The following is a 20,319-nucleotide window of genomic DNA, read 5'->3' as shown; positions in this document are numbered from 1 at the left end:
ACTCGGGCTTCTCACCAGCTTAGATATTTAAGTGATAAAGCTTCTGAAATAAATGGCACCTTGTTGGAAGCCAGCTCACTTTGAGCATCTGGTAGAATGAAAAATTGGGGATAGCAGCATTTTAAAATATAAGCACGTCTGTTCTTTTTGTGTATAGCTGTAAACCCTAGTGCTTATTAACTTAATGTTTGCAGAACAAGCTGGAAGGAACAGTATGGACTGAAATTGATGATTCGAAAGTCTTCAAAATCCTAGATCTTGAAGACCTGGAACGAACTTTCTCTGCCTACCAAAGACAGCAGGTAACAGCACATGCCTTCCAGATGCTACAGAGGAAACCACATCCTCATGCATGATCCCTGGCCACCTGCATACCCATGCCATGATAGGCATCTTAGTTCTAGGCTGTTTGGTCTACCCTGCATGTTCCTGCAAAGCAGCATGGTGTATGTGTCCACACGTGTGTGCCTGTCAGTGCGTGTGTGTGAACATGTCAAAGGTATATAAGCTTCTTGTTAGGGAGCTTCATACCCTGGTGTGTGTCCAAGACCTTTCTCCACTGATGGAAGTTCTGTGTATTAACTTGTTTAGCCAAAATAATGTTTCTCTCTGAAGCCATTTTAGTTTATCTGACTTTGGAAAAAACACACACCATATCAGATGGTTATTATCAGAAGCAGACTGCTTTTTTCAAATAGATGGGACCTTTAGAAGTTTGGGGGTTGGTGAATGGCTGTAATTTGGCAGCTAGCTGGAGCCTAGAGAGAAGTTTTTATTATGTCATGAACACAATCGACTCAGAGTGGGGCTGGGAGGCTGAGCAAGTGCGCAGGTGGCGGTGATACAACTAGGACCAGGGAAGCTTTGGGAAGTGAGCAGAGCCCTCGTGATAGTGGTGAGAGCATGTGATCCGTGAACTCCCGTCACGTATGCGTGGTACCTCTCACGTGGGTCAGAAGAGGTCACAGCAAGGTGGCCAGGTTCAGCGTTTCAGAAGAACAAGGAAGAGGTGGAGTGGGGTCCCAGTCAGGCAGTCAGAGACCTGGGAAGGGAAAAATGAAGTCCCTGAGTGTGAGAAGGAAGATCCTTAAGGGTGACTGTGGGAGGGAAATGATGAGGAAAGCGAAGTGCGGCTTAAACAAGGAGCACTCGGGTGCTGTGCATCTGCCAGGCAGGGGCATTCCTCGGGCTTTGCTGAGAGGCCCTTCGCTCCTGAATGAATCATGCCAGAGTTGAGTCTCCTCAAACAAGCAGCACATTTCCTAGTCTGCTTAGGCCTGGCCTGGTGCCTAGGAAAGAGTTCTCAAAGCAGAACTGCCCTGCACCGAGGGAGAAGATGCCTGCAGCTGGGAGGGACACAAAAGATGAGGGGGGTTATTTTTAAAATGGCCTTGAATACATCTGCCATTGAAAAGAAAAGTGGGTATGTCCTTTAGCCAGAATGTTTTCACTTAGAGGGACAGCCTCTCTGCAGTGCATTTTAATGCTATTCTAGAAGTGTGCAAAAACGCAAGTGTTGCCTGGCGTGGCCGCATAACCTTAAAACAGGACTAGCTGGTACCAGATGTAAGTGTGAAGGCAAGCTTGGGCAATACCATGCACACCATTAACGGAAATGAGAACAGGAAGATAGGACGTTGTCCACTAGGAAGCGAGACACTTGACCTTTCAAGTAAAGGGTGTGTTTAGAGCCCTCATACAGCAGGTGCTTGGCGCAGACTCATCCCTGATCGGCGGCAAGGGTCTCCTCCCTCTGCTGTCACAGCAAGGTGTTCTCTGGGCCTTGACAGTTTAGCTGATTTCCTGGGAAAGTCAAATAATTTTCTGACCTCATTACATGGCCCATTGATTTTCTACTTTAGTTTCAGTTACTAATAGTAATACTGGTCCATTCTGGTTTCTGAAGGTGAGGATTTGGGAAGTAAATTAAAGGAAGGGAAAACAGCAGTTATTCCAAATGATGCTATTCAAGCCTGAGCATGTGGCTTGCATTTATTATGAAGGCAGGTGGTTGAAAGACCCAAGTTTACAAGACTCATAATTAACTGGCTTTCAGCAGAAGGTGCAAAAGGATGCTGCCAAAATGCTCTGGGACAAATATGTGGACAGTTCTTAAGAGCTCTGGGAGACAGGGTTGCAGAAAGCCTGGCATTGGGCAATTGTCTCCTAGCAACCAGTCACTGTTTACCTAATCAGTAGTCATTGCAGTCAGGCTAGACCAGCACATTTCAGTTGTACTTACCACTAAGTAGACTGGCAAGTAGAACCATTGGTGCCATTTTCAATAGCACTTCCTGGAGAAAAGTTTCAACACACCTGCTCAGCTTGGTTCAAGCATGTTTCTTCTCTTGCTGCAAGAATTTGAGATGAGAACTTGAAAGCCATAAATATATTTCCCAAATGAAGGAAATCTGAGCCATTTCATTGAATTTACTGAACGTAGAGAGATAGAAAAGATGCAGGCACTCTAGTGAGAAGTTGTAGACAGAATAAAGGAAACAGGCTGCCTGTCGCTGACTGTCCGCTAGTCTCAGAGTACTGTATAATTATCACACTTGAGCTGCTTTCTTTTCCACTCCCAAATGAATACTAGGAACCTATTTTTCCTATGGTATCTCCTCTTTCTTCCCTCCAGAGTTTAAAAAAAAATAACAACAAGAAAAACAGACCTTGGTCAAATTCCCTATACTAGTACTTCAGCCAGTTGATTGGCCAAATAAATTTCTCAGAGAGGAAAGGAACCCATGTAAGCCATTATCTGTGTGCATGCAACAGGAACATTGCACAGAGGAAGATTGGGGAGGAGGGGGGAAAATATTTATATATATCAGATCAGTATAATTTAGATGAATATTAATTAATGACATTTAGGAGAGATTTTTCTATAAATATATGTTCATAAACATGCACAAGATATGCTCCATTTGATTTTTTAAAATATTGTATCATTAAAAACAGGACAAATATTTATACTGTCTGTTTTATATATGAAGTATTTCAAATGATGCAAATGTATTAAATGGTTACTCAGGCCTACAATGCAACTTGTAGAATAAAAGCAGAGATGAGGGAAATCTTTAAATAACAGTAAGGTAGGCTAAAAGATGATAATCAGTTTTGGTATGGAGTTCCCAGTCTCATCAACCCTAAAGTTAGTTCTCAAGGAGCTCTTATACTTATTTTTGAATTTAATCCTCACACCAGTTCTATGAAGTGAGTATTATTCCTATTTCACAGATAATTAAAAAATGGCTTAGTGTATATTCAGTGTCCAAACAGGTAGCACAGTCAAGTATACAAATTGCATAATTCTTAGCTTCCTGTTGTTCTTATGCCATGTTTTTATTCATTGTGAAGGTTGGGTTTTGCAAAGGATTTTCTTTAACTGCAGTTTTAAGAATAAGACCATTCTTATTCAGGCCTTTTTTCAGTGTGGATATCAAAGGTGTGCAGGGCTGATTATATAAGCTTACGCGCCACATAAAATGGAATTTAATAGCGTGCAGTTATTCCCCTGCTCACATTCCAAAAGTTCATTTGAAAGTCAATTTCTTGAATCTCAAAAGCTCTTTTCCTCATTAAAACTATATTACACAGGCCAGCCACAAAAGACTTATTTTATTATATAAAGAAGTGCATTGTGTAGTAATACTATTTCACATACAATTAAACAATATTCATCTTGGTTTTGTGGGAAATTTTATCTTGAGATGTTATAAATTCATTCTCCCTATCCATGTAGTTGGACAGAGGGAAATGAACTTGACATTTACCTAGACTAGAGGGAGTCATATCTTTGTGGCAATAAATTAACAGCTCACTATCTTCATTCCTCCCCGCTGCTCTTTGCCTGAGGACACCCCTTCTTTATAGGTCCTGTTATCAGCCCGCAGAATAATATCTCAAAGCCTCTCTGCTCTGATTTAGGGAACAAAGGGTAACTGTGTCTCAGACTCCACAACCTGATCTCTCCTGCCAGTGTGTAATGCACAGATCATTCTTGGGGTCCCTTTCGGAACACTTAATGGTTCTTCTGATACTTACAAATGGTCAAATAATTTCCCTTTTTATTCTTTTTACATGTTTCATTATTCTGTTTATCTCATTTTCACATTGAAAAATTATGTGATTTAGGAATATATTTCAATAATCTTGGTCCTTGAACACTGAAGAGAAAATTGTAAATGATGATTTTTCTTAAGACTAAAGTATAAGGTAGAGGTTCTGTAATGGACTGCATGGTAAGAGTTAATCAAATGCAGGGTTTATATAAACATCAGTGTATACAATTTTTTCTGGAGAGAGATCCCAGCTTTTATCAGATTTACAAAGGAATCTCAACCTCAAAAAGATTAAGACCCATTCATTTATTATCTGAGAACTGTTGAGTCATTACTTCATTGTGGAACCCTATCTATAAGAATCTATCAGCACTAGTTCCTGAAAATGCAAATCCCAACTTCCTATTTATATTCCAAGCCCAAAGCTCTACACCAAAAAAATCATCTGGAAAAATCAGGCAGCTTGTTAGGTGGAGCCAAAGATAAATGATTCTGTCAAGTTTGGTTCAAGCCAGTTAGTGAAGAATTTAAGGTTTCAAAAAGAATATTAACTTATTTGAAATAGATCTGGAAACATTGTTATTTTTGTCATGCCCCATCTAATAAACTTTGTGATTTTATTTAAAATGTGATGATTCAAGCACTCTTTAAAGGAAGGGAATCGTAAGGCTAACAATTAACCAAACTCTCCCATGGCATTCCTCATCCCCTCCCCTGGAAAGATGAGACACATTACTTAGCTATTAATTGTTGCACTTATTACTGCCGCTGCTTACAAAGGGGAGATCTGGACCAACTGTTCAACTCAGCTGAAAGCAGGACAGTAGGAGAAGAAAAGGACTTGATCATCAGCTTGAAAGATAATTTTATGATAGCTTCCAAGTCCTGAGCTCATAACTGTGTGTCAGGCATTGTACAAAATGCTTTACATGCATTATCACATTTAATCCTCATACTAGTAATCCAGTTGTTGACCCCATTTTACGGACAGACAGAGCACCAATACCAGCTAGTTATTGATAGTTGCTTGATTCCATAGCCCATGACAGTAGAGGTCAGAAATCTCCATTTCCTGATGGTGGGAATTTATGGAGAGTTGCCAGAGAACTTTTTAGAAGTTTCTTTTCTGAAGGCCAGACAGTGAGAGCCAGATGTAAATTCAACTAAGCAGCTTGTCTCTTTAAAAGAGAAAAGTAGGGCTCCCTAGCCGGTTTGGCTCAGTGGATAGAGCATCGGCCTGCGGACTGACGGGTCCCAGGTTCGGTTCCAGTCAAGGGCACATGCCCGGGTTGTGGGCTCGATCCCCAGTAAGGGACGTGCAGGAGGCAGCTGATCAATAATTCTCTCTCATTGATGTTTCTATCTCCCTCTCCCTTCCTCTCTGAAATCAATAAAAATATATTTAAAAAAAAAAAAAAAAGAGAGAAAAGTAGGGTAAGGCCTCATGGAGTTCACGTCATCATAGTTCTTTCTGCCCTTGAAAGGAGAAACTGCTTTTAAAGGGAATAAGTCCTAAGGAGTTTTAGAGTAGAAAAATTGACAATTACAAGGACAGGAGAAAACTGTGACATCAGAGGAGAAGTTTTCTCGTGGTTATCAATGATTTTTTAATGCCATTCTAGAAAAACAGTCCCTCATGTCAGGGTGGAGCCAGAGGAGGGGGCATTTTGTTTCCCTCAAGGATGCTATCTATGAAGCCGCCCATCTGCGTAAAATTGGCCTTAGTGGCACTCAGAACCAGTGAGGCCTTAAGGAATTTGCTGAACAAATGCTGGTTGTGCTAGTGGTTGGTCCAAAAACTGGGGTGTGTTTTGCACACCAAAGCTGTATTCATTCCATCATGGCAAGAATATATAAAGAAATTTGTGACTTTCTCATAATGTGTCAATTATTTCTTCCTCTTTTCTTCTTCATTCCAAGTCTTTTCTATGGACTATTTCAAGAAGAGGCTGTTGACTTTTGTATGCTAGAAACAGCCCTGAGGCAGTTGGGACAGGGCCACCGATGGCTACACAGCACACAGATCCCTTATTGTCTCCCAATTAGTGAGCTCTGTCTTTTCCCTCCCTGTCGCACCTATGGGCACTGACGGTTAATACTACTGACCTATGTTGTTGAACCAGTCTTTGGTCTTTTCATAATCCTTCCTTGTGATACAAGAAGACAGAAGATTGCTTCCACCAAATATATATGTAGTAGTATATACCAATGGGAATAATTTCCTTAAGTTGATTCAATTGATTTTTTTTTTTTCACTTCAAGTAAAAATCATGTTGAATCAATGGAGCCCAGTGGTCCTTTCAAACAGGATGTGGTTCCTTTCCCAACCTGAGTCTTCTTGGGGTGTTTGAATTCCTTTCTCAATTTGATTTTCCACCAGTGAAAATGAGGTGCGGCCCATGCCATCTCTCTCTACCCCGAATGCTCAGTACCATGCCCTTATTTGTATTTTCTGCCAGACTCTCTCGTTTTCATTCACCCTCATTGATGCTCCTAGGAGCGTAGTCACCTCTTACACCCCTCCCTGATCTCCTGGACTTACCCCCTTTGGTGCTGTGGTTTCTGAGCTGCATGTATCTGATTTGCCTTTCCCATGCCTCGGCCGTGGCTGTAGGACTTCTTTGTGAGCAGTAACTCCAAGCAGGTAAGTGAGCTACTACCTGAACCTCGCTTAGTGTAAACCAGCTCCCTATAAGCTCGAAAAGTCTCTGTTACCTTGTTTTGTTCAGGTAGTGTAACAATGCCTAGGTAATTTCATGTTGGGTTTCAACTCTTAGCTGGAATCTCATCACCACAAAAGACAGTTGCTAAGTTTGGTCACATGGTGCTCTTAATATAAATTCCACGTCATCTTTGTTTCCTAAGCCGTTACACAATTCCAGAGCTCCTTACATTTTATAAATGGGTCCTGACCTCTGATAATATTAAACTTGCTATTTATCTAGTTAGTCTGTGTTTTCACCTGGATGTCCAGCTTACGCAAACAGTGCTTATATATGATTGTTTTATGCTTCTCCCACCATAAGCTATGACTGGCCATCATTGCTTACAGCTTTCTGCACAGCAGCAGGGTTGCAAGTAGTGTTTCGTTGTTAACTCAAGTAATTGGACTAATGCCTTGAGCTGTCCATCAGGCTCCAGGGTAACGAAAGGTACCATCTGGGCTTGGGAGCTTCCTGTTGCACATGACGACGTTTGGGGCCTTCATTGTTCAGCCTTTTAAGTGCTTAGGATGCAAGCGGTTGTGGGGTGAATGTGCCCTACAAATGGCCGGACCAGCGATGGCAGGCCTCAGCTGAGCTTGATTCATAGTGACAGTCTGTCTGCTGTCCATAGGGGATTGGGGGACAAAAGGAGGGCACCACTCCCTGATAATGTATGCACGTAGCATCTTCAACTTAGGAGCACTTTGTTCTTCCAAACAATGCTTTTTCAAATGTGGGTGGTCAGTGCTTCTTATTTTCCTTTTGTCTACTAGATTTTAGTCTTTATTTCAATTCCATCACCCTCTTACACTCCCCCCTCACCATCTCAGCTTTGCCTGTGTGTGTGTGTGTGTGTGTGTGTGTGTGTGTGTGTGTGTGTGTGTGAGAGAGAGACAATGTGTGTGGGTGGGCGCGCGCGCAGGAAAAGTATATGTCTGAAGCTGGAGTGTCCCTGGTTGACTGTGATTGATTTCTCTCATGCTCTTTATAGAAAGAAGCAGATGCCATCGATGACACACTGAGTTCCAAACTAAAAGTCAAAGAGCTTTCGGTGATTGATGGTCGGAGAGCTCAGAATTGCAACATCCTTCTATCAAGGTACTGTTGATGTTGAATAGACATTTTTGGTAGGACCAACTTCTCTATCATGTGGCTCCAAAATACGTGTTTTCACTTGTTCTTATACCTCAACTGTGTGAGAGACTATTTTTCGGACTCTATGCTAAGGTGAGGACAACTGTGGTGCTTACTCTCCCAGTGGAATCTGTCAGAGCTGGTTGCCTACTGTCTTAGAGTTTAATTTCCACAGACTCCTAAGTTTAAAAAGCAGAACCTCCCAAGTCCATTTTTCTGTGTGTGTCCCTCTCCCCCTCAGTTAGCCTGTAAGATGGACGTTACTTTTATTTATACATACTTCTTGGCTTCCGAGATATTTTGGCTGTTGAGTAAACACTGTCACAGAATCAGGACTGACGATGAACCTTTTCTTTTTTTTAATTTTCCTTTCTGTAGTCATCCTTTTATACTTCAAGGTTATATGATTTCATGCTCTTTCTGAACATTTTTATGACTAAAAGAATATGTAAATCTCAAACCTCAATGAAATGCTAATGTAACTAATTCAGCTAATGTTCAGAAATCTTTCTCATAACCAGTGAACCATCTCGGCCTTGGAACTTGAAAATAAGAAAGGAAATTTGGGAGCCTGGAATCTGATTGTCGCTTCAGGTTGTCTAGGGCATTTCTAGTAACTTGTCTGGATCTAGTTTCTTCTTTTCTCTAAAGGGGACTTTCACATCAGGCAAAAGTACCTAATGCTTATGAGGGGAATGAAGATGTAAAGAATCCTGAATTTTGAGGCTTTAAGTGTAAGTCCCATTGGTTGCATTCCAGAAAGAATGCTGTATATGCATTGAGGCTGGTGTCAGGTGACTTCTCTTTCAGGGAGAGGGAAGAAAGAAAGTAGGAGTCCTGAGTTTTTAGAGGGTCTTAGAGTAAGTTTCTTTTAACACAAAAAGCTGCTGCTTGGTTTTCAGCCTAGAAGCTTGATTGTTAGCCAGATATATATTACTCCAGGGACCAAATGTTTCTTTTAGTGAAAGAGAAATTGAAGCCTAGTGAGATCCCTGAATTTTAATACAACTGATGAGGTAACATGAACCATCCTGTTAGCTAGCATTTCCTTTCTGCCTCTGGAAGAAGGGACGCTGTGTAAATGGCCAGGCCCTGTATATCCCCACATTTGCTCCCTGATCACATGCTCAGGAAGACACCACTGAAAGCAATTCAAGGCCTCTTACTTTTCTTCTGGGTGTACACAGTCTGTTTTGTTCCAGTTTTTTTAATCCTCACCTGAGGATATGTTTATTGATTTTAGAGGGAGGGGGGAGAGAGAGAGAAACATCAGTGTGGGAGAAAAACATTTATTGGTTGCCTCCCATGTCTACCCTGATTGGGAATTGAACTCACAACCTTTTTTTGGTGTACATGACAACGCTCAACCAACTGAGCTATCCAGCCGGGGCTATTTCAATTTCTTTTACAAATAACGTTCTTTTTTTCTTCTTCTTCTTTTTTTAATCCTCACCAGAGGATATTTTTTCATTGATTTTTAAAGAGAGAAAGACAGAGAGAAATATCAATGTAAGAGAAACACATCAATTGGTTGCCTTCTGCACATGCCCTGACCAGGGCCCTGGCCAGGGAGGAGCCTGCAACCAAGGTACATGCCCTTGACCAGAAGCAAACCGGGACCCTTCTATTCACTGAGCCAAACCAGCGAGGGCTACAAATAACATTCTTAACAGCAAAATAAAATGAAAATTTGGGAAAAGTGGGTTTTTAAAAATTTTTTCCTATATTTTCAGGAGGAATACTTTAAAACAACTTGACCAAGGAAGCTGTCACTCTTGAATTTCCATGGCACTTAAGTGCTCTTAGGACTATTAATTGTGACCCAGCTCCTTATAGACAGATTATTCTCGGTACTAGGTGCCAACCAGGGTAAATTACACTATTTATAGATAAGGTTACATATCTTGCTGGCAGATTTCCCATCCCTTAATTGACAGAATCATTTCATATTTGTGGTATGTAATTCCCTTGTTACCTCAAAAATGTCAGAACCTAAGATGACTTAGAACTTGAATGTATCCGAACTCTGGAAGACAGCTTTAAGAGCTTGTCTCATATCTGTTAGATTATCTATTAAAACACAATTTAATGAATAAGTGCTATTGCAGTGTGCATAATTAAAAGTTATTGTGCGTAACAAAGCAATTTAGAGTCTCAGTTGACCTTATGGTAATTGAGCCTATTGATCAGGTTCCAAACCTTCCCTCCCACAGAGGATCCATCAGCACTTGCTTTCCTGCTCAGTAGTCAATAGTTTGCACTCCCTCCTTGGGAAAGTGCAGGGCTGATGTGCTATATGTGCTGTGGTAAAGGTAAAAGAAATTAAGCAAGTTTCATTTTAGTTTGTTTTTTATTTAGTTTTTGTAACCAGTCAGCAGTTCTCCTGATTTCGTTTTTCCCTTTTCGTCGGCAATGCATTACTACCCACTAAGGACCCAGGGGCTTAACGGAGGGAAGAGGTCTGGGAGAGCATGTTTGATATGTTTTCTTAGAGAGTTACCGCTTTGAAGCATCTCCCTGCCTGGTGCCCTGCAGGGTGCCATACGATGTACCCACACTTAAGATAGCACTGCTGCCATGGGAAGCTCACGCTGACTGGAGAAGAAAGGTGACACAGGCGAGGTGACTTGTGAACTATTCAGGGCTCAGATTTATCTGACTAGAAGGAGACAGAAGCTCAGCCAGGTCAGAGGGACAGTGGGCCTCAAAGGGTGATAAGTTACCTGGGCACGGGGGACAGAGGCAGCTCCCAGGAGGCGTGCAGCTGGAGAAAAGGCACCGGAGGGGTATGAGCCGCTAATAAAGAGAGCCCTGTGATTGCAGCAGATGGTTGTCGCTTGGACTGAATGAGACCAGGCAGGAGAGCCTGCAGTCCCTGCCCGGTGCCTTTGTGAGGGCAGGAGTCCACCCAGGATCGACCATGCCCTCCTCATCTATAAGACGGAGATAATGAGAGTGGTGGCCTTGCAGTGGGCCTGTGAGAGTGGACCTGGCAGGGTCCTGCATGTGGGAGCTGCTCAGTCAGTGGCTTGTTCACGTGCCCATGAGATCGGAAATTGGCGCAGCTTGTTCGGAAGGAGATCACTTTGTCTTAATAAGGTTGCAAGTTTGATCGTGTGCAGGACAGGTTGCAATGGGTCAAGGACTGGAGCTTGGGAATGGGTCTGGTAGGAGGCTGTTTCTGTTGCCCAGGGGAGACCTGACAAGGGGCAGAGTTGAGAGAGATGAAGAAGCCCTGAACAGAACCCGGAGACTGATTGTACATGGGGACAATGAGTAGGAACATTTCCAAGTTGATGTCAAGATTTCTTACCTTTCCACACTTACTATCTTTCTTTTTTCCTGCTTATTTCATTTCCAAAGGGTGGCAACCCTCTCTGTTTCTTATCTCGCTGACTAGGAATTTAATTCCTAGCAACATAGTCATTACATCAAATTCCGCCCCAGTGAAAAGTCTGGGGTATATTCCATTTAATGAGTGTATGTCTGCAGTGCTTCTTCTCCCTCGGAGCTCTTCCTTACCCACACACTGCAAGTCAGTGGACTCTTTGGTCAGAGGCACCTGCCACAATCTCACCTGGACCTGAGCAGACAAACAGAAAGGAAGCCCTTCCTATCCCAGGGGCCGGGGAGGGGGGATACAGACCCTTTGTATGGGCCCGCAGCATGAATGGCCGGGGTCACTGTGGCTCCTAGGAAGAGAGTGCCTGGGAGGTAGGTTTTGAATCAGAAGCTCCAGGCCATGAGGGACTCTGAGAAGGGAGTGGACTGAGAGTCCATTCCTCAGCCCCGGGCAGGGTAAGCAGCAACTTTTCTACTGCATGTCTGTAGGTGGTACGTGGCAGTCTAAAATTCACTCTGCTTTACTCCCCAAAACACCTCTCCCTTCCAAAAGGGGAAAAAATAAAAGACAGGAAGAAACTGGGAAGCTGGCTCATATTGCAAAATGAACCCACCTAAAAACACGTTTATGAGTGTCCTGCCATTCTTTTTTCCAGATGCCCACTAGCACGGCAGCCGGGGTGTCGTAAACCACAGAACGCTACTTTAAAGCAGGAGGATTTGGCTTAAATCCACCGAGGCCTAGCTAAGGCTGAGGTAGCCGTCCATCCCTAACTTACTATAATTACACCTGGATGTTCCAATTCTCTTGGCACATTTTTGAAATACTTGAGTAGAGCAAGGTAGATTTAAATACTGTTTTTAAATGGCCAGTTTGTTTCCTGCTTGTAAAGAAAGTTGAAGTGGGTGTCTTAGAAGTTGCCACCCTCCAGCACACCAGAGTGCTGCTGCCGAGCTTTAAAAGCAATTAAAAGGCTAGAACTGGTAGGGGCCTTAAATTACAGAGATTAGCAGCTCATTCTGTGGATGACAGATGACACTAAGAACCCGCCAGCCTATGGAACCATCCCGGAGGGCAGCATACCTTCTCTTTCCCCAAGGTAGAGTTTCCCTGTCTGCTCCAACGGGCCATGTGCAAGGCGGCATGTTGACAGGTCGATTTTCTTAAGTACTACCCATTAAAGTCTCCAGTCTCTTTGTGGGCCACATTAAGAGAAACCAAAATTGTTATGAAGTAGAGCTAGTGCTTAGTCCAGACAGCCTCTCAGGGGGTTGAGGAGCATAAATATATGCAATTTCAAAAGCAAGAAGTTCTGCACTCCATATGGGGAGCTAATGAAATGCACGTCTGATACTTCAAGTATTGTTCTCTGATTTTCAACTCCTTTCCTTTTAAATGCAAAACAGAAGGAACTCTGCAGAACTGCATCCTAATGTGGTTTCTTCAACTCAGTGTGAAAAGGACAGGGGACTAATTTATTTTTTTCTTATAAGCCGAGCTTTTCTCGTGAGGACTATAGACATTTCCACAGCCAGTTGGTTTCCATTAGTGGCAGTTTCCACCTTCCCTAACGTTCCCTTCCTCCGCCTCACAGGACCACACCGTGGTGTTTGCCCTTAACTGACTGAAGAGCCTTCGGTGTCCTGGGATGTAGGGCTGCCCGGGCCTGTGCGGTGGAGACCTCGATGCTGGGATAGTTTTTCCCATCATTCGTTTCACCCAGGCCAGTTTGCCTAATTGTTCCACATCATGGAGGCTTTTCCCTCATGATGTTCCACTGAATACCATGTTTATGGGGCACTGACTAAAACAATCTGTAGAAGTCTGCTCAGGCCCAGTGTACTGTCCACAGCCCAGGCATTCTGATGTTTCCACTATCGGACAAGGCGGGAGCATGGGCCTTGTTTTAGAATGTGGACAGCTGGGCATGTTGCCTAGAGGCTCTATTTGGATATGAAAACATGAAATAGAAGAGAGTGGTATTAGTACACTAGGGTTCCCCAATTTGTGCTCCTTCCCTGTCCTACTTATTGGCACATGAAACAACGTTCCGTTTAAATGGTGGGGTGGATGGTTTTAACGAGATTGTGTCAAAATCTAGAGGAGGGAATGAGCCAGAGTTGTCAGAGCGGGCTCCTCCCTGATGGCCTTCGTGTCCACCCAGCTCTCTCCAGCCCTCTGTCTGTCTGTCTGTGAGAACACGGCAAGCACCTGAGCTTTGTGTGCACCTGTGCCTCAGCTTATCAGTTGATTCTCCCACCTCTAAAATAGATACCACATCTTCTAATTCTATTTTGACACTCCTGGGTAGTGTATGCAGAGAGGAATCTATGGTGAAATAATGGGTATAAGAGTACTTTGGGAAGTGTTCATAATAACCCTACTAAGTGCTATTTAATGATCAGATAACTGCACGTGACTATTAAGGTTACATAAGTATTGCTGCCCTTTTTTCTGGTGTAGAGAAGTCTGCTTTGGAGAATATACATACAGTATATTGAGCCCTTCTATGGCCAGGTGCTATGCTGAACAGTTCACATGTATTATTTCACTTTATACACCCATACACACACTCCTTTATTTAAGTGTAGTCGTTATTATCCCTACTTTATAGATGAGGAAACTGGGCTAAAGAAGTACTTTTTCCTACATCTCACTGGCCAAGAAGTGTCAGAGCCAAGATTGGGAACTAGCCTTTCCAATGTCAAGTCCCCTGTCCTCAAACGTTTCCTGTGAGGGCTGTACGTCTTGCTCCAGATTTGTGTTTATGTCTTTCTCTTTAGTCCTAAATGTTATTCTTCTTGAAGGTCTTAGACTGAAGAACAGATCAAATGAAGTTAATATGCCACAGTAGTGGTAGCTTGTAAGGAAGTGAGATTTAAAAAAATAAGTCTGGGTTAGATGTTTACAAATAAAACAAAAGAATGACTCCATTGTTACAGCTAATAATCTGGTTATGACTATTGGTTGTGTCTACTAAAAACACATTTTTAGAAGGATGGTTTATTTATTTATTTTTATCCTCACTGGAGGATATTTTTTTCCACTGATTTTTAGAGAAAGTGGAAGGGGTGGAAAGAGAGAAAAACATCGATGTGAGAGAAACACATCAATTGGTTGCCTCCTGCACATAGCCCAGCCGGGGCCAGAGATTAAACCTGCAACCCAGGTACATGCCCTTGACCAGGAATTGAACCCGTGTCCCTCCAGTGTGCGGGGGGTCGGGGGGACGACACACTCTAATCACTGAACACACCGGCCAGGGCTGCAAGTATGTTTTTTTGTTGTTGCTTGTTTTGTAAATATATTTTTATTGATTTCAGAGAGAAAGAGAGAAGGAGAGAAGGAGAGACAGATAGAAACATCAATAATGAGAATCATTGATAGGCTGCCTCCTGCACACCCCCTGCTGGGGATCAAGCCTGCAAGCCAGGCATGTGCCCTTGGCTGGAATCGAACCTGGGACCCTTCTGTCCACAGGCTGACGTTCTATCCACTGAGCCAAACTGGCTAGGGCCAAGTATGTTTTAATATCATGACTCTTTACAGCTAACACTTTGGTGTCCTGACATAATCAAGACATAAATCCTTCATGAAATTAGTAAATCATATAAATGTATTATAGATAGAAAACAGATTTGTGTCTTTGCTTAAATCCTTCCCTAAGCAATATTTATAAAAAGAATTTGGGATTAGCATCAAGAATGTTGGGTTTGTGTGGATACTGCCACTTTTCTATATGTTTTACCATGGGCAATTGCTTAACTCTTCTGAGCCTCGGTTTCTTCCTCTATTAAACAAACAAAATGAACCATTAGAGTTATTTTGAAGTTCAGATGAAATAACATGTGAAAACTCCTCAACTGTGAAGTGCTTGTACTTTTTATTACTTATATTAACTGTTGTTCAATTTTTAGCACTACTAGTAACATAGATTCTAAACTTATTTAAATGCATTTTAATATGACAGCAAGCTTACACTCCTGATATATAATCACATTAAGATTCTAGTCTTCCACTGTCACCTGTAGTTCATGAATATATTAAAGAGAATGTTGTGTATGGGTGTTGCCCCTACTTCTCATCTGCTAATCCCTAAGCAACAGAACATAACAACTTTGTTCGCTGTGTCAGCAGAGCATTACAAAGCCCTGAAAGAATGTTAGAGCAGTTTCAAAATACTATTTTTAGGTGCAATATTGTCAGGAAATAAGCTTTCACTGAGAGATTTTTTAGCAAAACGGTATTTGAAAATCAGCAGCTGGAGTAGCAAAATGAATTATCTTCCATAAAAGTTTAATGCTCAAACCAGTATTGTTAACAAAATAAAATATTCTTTCTCCAGGTTGAGATTATCCAATGATGAAATCAAACGAGCAATTCTAACAATGGATGAGCAGGAAGATCTGCCCAAGGACATGCTGGAGCAGGTGAGCTGCCAGACGTCTCTCACAGCATAAGTGATGGCGAGCTTTCAGCAGGGAGTAAGACACTGAGGAAAGTGGCTGTTGCTGGTAGACAATGTTTTCATCTCTGAACTGAGGAAGTTGAGCCCAGGACCATAGGGTTCCATTAGGAAATTATTGTGGCTCTGTTCTCTCCAGGTTCCTCAAAATGATGGGTGAGACGCAAGATGATAATGTTTGTCAGATGCCTGGGATCCACAATGCCAGCATTTGGCCAACGTGTCCTCCTGCTGCTATTACGTTCTTATGCCTTTGTAGGTCATATATATATCTATTAGATTTACTGAAAAATCTGTTTCACGGGAATATCAAGAATCTACATAAACTGACCCTTGCTAAATCCTTAATACAATTGATGTCTTGGTCTTGGCTTGCCATTCCCACAACCACCAAAGCCACTGTTACACCCCCAGCACTACCATCTACATCTAAATATTCACATATATCATAAGGTGGGGTTTCAGTTCCTTGGGGCTAAGACATATGGCACGCTTCTTCATCGTACGTGGCAGTACATTCAGTTGCCAGAGCTGGCAAGCCTGGGATGGATTTACCCACAGTCAGCACACATCCTTGTTCATGGAGATGATTTGTATTGTCCTTGGCGGGCAGTCAAGGTGTGGTGGCCCAGCCTCTCTTCGAGCAGTGTTTCTACAACACGCTCTGTGCGTGCTGCCCAGCAGCTTTGTTCAGTGTCCCCAAGTGACAGTGCTGGTAGCTAGCAGATGTTCTAGAGTTATGACCTGTCTCTTGGTCGGGGCTGAACTGTTCTGACTGCTTGTCTCATGGTCCTCGGGACCATGAGTGATTTTGGTCAAAAGGTCCATGTTTGTAAGAGCCATGTACATGTAGGGTTGACTGTGGACACAAGCAATCATGAATCCAGGCTGAACTTGAGGGCTCACCTGGAGGGGTGCTCAGCTCCCAAGAGCAGAGGAAAAGAATATTTTGCATTGCCAGCAGTGACCCTGAGTGGCGAGGCTGCTCCCGATGGGGTGCTGTCTGCGTGTGCATTTCCAGTGGTGCTCACTGGTGTCCTGAAAGGTCTGGGACACAAAGCAGGGAGGAGCTGAGTGCGGTGTCACCACCCAAATGGGCCCTCCCTCCCTGGAGCCACTGCAGCTGCAATGGTCGGAGGTGAAAACCCTCGCACTTTGCAATGGGAAAACCTGCATACTGTCCTTTTAAGGTTTGATTTAGTTATCAAAATAGTGACTGTGTTTCTAAGTCTATTGGGATGCTCTGTGTATGAATAGTTTAAAAGTAATTCCTAAGCCTCCGATTCATTTTTTAGAATATTTGCAGCTCCTCCCTCCCACACCGCAAACCATCAGACCCGCCTCCCTCATCCCCGCCCGTAGGGGGCCCCCCTGGGCAGCGGTCTGCCTCAGCAGTCACTGGCCCAGAGTGAAGAACTGCAGAAAGCTGCCTTAGTCTTGAGGCCTTTATCCCCTATTGACAAGGTCATATGTTTAAATTCCACAAGATCTGTTTACTGTGAAATTGCATCCAGCACAATTCTTCCTTGAGGGAAAGGATTTCAAAATCTTGCCAGAAGGGCTTGCAGTGCAAATAGAATGAACTTCAAATAAATACAAGTAAGAAAGTCAGTCTATGAAGCAGAATCTGGCCCCCGAGGACCCCTGACCTGATCTCTCCGGTGACTCTGTGTCTCGTGCTCTTTCTTTTCTCCCTGATCTGCTATTCCCCCTGTCCCCTTTTCCTTCATACCACACTCTTCCCAGATAGGCGCTGGAGCCAGCCTCTCTTTCCTTCTCTGTGACTTGCACGTGAGCCACATTCATTTCCTCCTCTCCTGCTTTTAGCTCCTGAGCTCAGAAATCAGATGAGGTCAGTATACTCTCTTGGAATGTATACCTTTCTCCCACCCCCAGGTGTTTGTCTAACTCTTCTCTTAAAACTCTCCACACACAGTCTGTTATCCGTGCTTTGAGAAGGTCTGTACCTTTAGCATGTTCCTCTTACTATTCTCTTGTAATGAAAGAGAGCTGGTGGCCATGTTATCCTGGACAGAGTTGTGGGCTCAGCATCATGAATGGGGGCGATACCTGAGACTAGAAATGAATTTCCTTGCTAGTAGGTAAAAATCCAAACTAAGGTGGGGAAGCAAGCCTTTTTTTCTCTCTTCCTTCTCATCGCCCTTGCCACTGCCTTCCCTCTTGCACTGAGGAAGAGCAAGAAGATGCTTGTCCTGTCCACTGTCACTATTTGAACAGCAGAACATAAATGGCCAGAAGCTGCCAGGCCATCAGACTATGAACTCTCCAGCATCCACTTTCATCTCCCGCCCCTGCCACGCCATCAGGAAAGGGGTGTCTCTGGCTCGGGGACCAGCCAGATTAGAGACTCTGCCCTCTCCTGGATCTATCACCTCTGCCTCTTGACATGTAACTTGTTTGAGTCTCAGCTTTTCAACACATGCCTCTTAAGACCCCACATCTCCATCTAGCTGTTGTCCTCTCTCTTTTTTGGCACAGCTCAAGTTCTTGAAGTCTGCCCCCACTCACCTCCTATTCACTCTTCCTCTACTCACTGCAGTCGCCTTCCTCACCTCCCAGAGCTGTGCTCACCAAGGACACACAAATCCTTGTTGCCAAAGCCAGGGCACTTTGCAGCCTTCTCTTCCTTGATTTCTTGGTGTGGCACTGATGGCACTTGCTCCCTGATGAAACGCCTCCCTCCTTTGGGCCTGGGATTCCACAGTGGCCCCTCCACGGCCTCCTTTGAAGGTGTCTCTTGTCCTCTTCCCTTAAATGTTGGCTTCTCTGGAGCCCTGCTCTTTTTCTCTCGATGTCTGTCCAGGTTGCCTCACTCACTTCCAAGCACATTACAACCAATACCAATGCTTCGTCTTCCTAACAGGTTAGGATTTCAGACCCAGTTGTCCTCTTGCCTACTAGAAATCACTACTTGCTACTCCTGCCATATTTGGAACTCTAAACTCACATTCTCCCCATCTACCCATCATGAGCCTTCTCTTCATGGGTTCCCTGGTACACACTGTATACAGATTGCCTCAATCAGAAGCCTGTAGCTCATCCTTTTGACTCTCATCTACCATAATTCATCCATCAACAAGCCAGGCCAGTTCTACTCAAACACCCTAAATAGCTCTAGGACCTCTCCACTGCCCAGTCCAGGCCACCATCCTCTCACCTGAATCACTGCGTTAGCCATCTAATCCCAGCCCCTAATACTTCCGATCCCTTCTAATTCTACCTCCATTCTTCAGGCACAGTAACCTTTTTAAAAATGCATACTCATTCCCCTACTTATGATTTTGAGTTTATCCCAGTACCCTCAAAATAAGACTGAACTTTTTAATTTAATTGATTTGAGAGAGAAAGGGTGGGGGGTGAGGAGAGAAACCTCGATTTGCTGTTCCACTTATTTATGTATTCATTGGTTGATTCTTGTTTGTTCCCTGACTGGGGATCAAACTGGCAACCTTGGAGTATCGGGATGATGCTCTAACCAATTGAGCTACCTGGCCAGGGCAAGACTGAACTTCTTAACAGGCCTTTGCTACTCCCCAACCTTGATCACTGCTGCCCTCCCCTACTGCTGGTCCAGCTGCTCTTCCACCTGCATAAGTGCTGTGTCACCAGTGCCAGGCCCTGGCACATGATAGACACTGCCTGGAATACACTTCCACCCTCACACCCTTCACCTCCTTCCCTGTGGTTCTACTTCTCTTCCTCTGCTGGTCACACCCATACTGACTGCCTTTTCTGAGGTGCCTGGTTAAATCCAACATTTGAAACCCTGCTAAATAGAGCACCCAATGTCAGCATCAAGTTCTAGGGAGGACCTTGGGGCCCACAGAGTCAGTGTAATTTATTTTTTAAAATGTCCACAGGCATTTGATCTAGAAAATAGCACACATGCCTATGCACACATACACATATTTGTTCCTTTAAAGGAAATCAGACACACACAGAAGTACTTTTTCCACCTTAAATGGTATTTCTGTTTAAGTGGTATTCCACATTCCATGTCATTTCTTCCTCCAAAATAAAGTTTGGACTTAAAAGCTTCAAATCCCACTGCATTCCTCTCATCCAATTCTACATAGAGAAAAGAGAGAGAGAATTAGATAAGCAAAATGAATGGAAAATACACATAGAATAACTCATCCCAGCATGATGTAATAGAAAAAAGGGTAGAGCTGGGCATCAAGAGACCCAGATTCTGTTTCTGGTGATGACACACTCTTGCCTTGTAATCCTGGGGGAAGTTTTCTAACCTCTCTGGACCTCATTCATACCTTCTAATAAGAGGGTGGGATCTCCAGAGCCCTCAGATGGTCTATGTGAAGTAGGGCATGGTGAAGAACTGCTGCATTCTGGTTTGAGAGGCAGGACAGAACAGAAAGGGGCTGGGAATGAATCTTACACCAGTTTATCTACTTTCAAGTAAAAATGGAAAGATTTAGTCGTTCCTAGTGTATCTTAACTATCACTTCTGAGCCGAGCTTATAAATTAAACAAAAGTTAAACTTTCATCTTGGGACAAATTAACTGAAAGGGTGAAAAATTACTGAAGAAATTTAAGTTACAGACCTCACTTTTAATATTTGTGTGTCCTTT

At 43.3% G+C, this 20,319-nt stretch overlaps 1 protein-coding gene across 4 annotated transcripts in view; it reads left to right on the top strand.

Annotated features, from left to right (window-relative positions):
- Positions 1-20,319, top strand: part of DAAM1 (dishevelled associated activator of morphogenesis 1) — a 158,064-nt gene that overhangs the window by 119,623 nt on the left and 18,122 nt on the right. For 3 of the 4 annotated variants that reach the window (XM_059694523.1, XM_059694532.1, XM_059694504.1), the window contains exons 15-18: positions 195-302; positions 6,676-6,705; positions 7,758-7,864; positions 15,589-15,673. In XM_059694523.1, the coding sequence (XP_059550506.1) occupies positions 195-302; positions 6,676-6,705; positions 7,758-7,864; positions 15,589-15,673 (330 nt within the window). The remainder of the gene's footprint in view (positions 1-194; positions 303-6,675; positions 6,706-7,757; positions 7,865-15,588; positions 15,674-20,319) is intronic. The other variant, XM_059694513.1, reaches the window with a different exon arrangement.

Source organism: Myotis daubentonii, chromosome 1 (genome assembly GCF_963259705.1).
Source record: "Myotis daubentonii chromosome 1, mMyoDau2.1, whole genome shotgun sequence".
Classification (NCBI taxonomy): Eukaryota; Metazoa; Chordata; class Mammalia; order Chiroptera; family Vespertilionidae; genus Myotis; species Myotis daubentonii.
The sequence above is the reverse complement of the archived record's forward strand: the minus strand, read 5'-3'. Positions and strand labels throughout refer to the sequence as shown.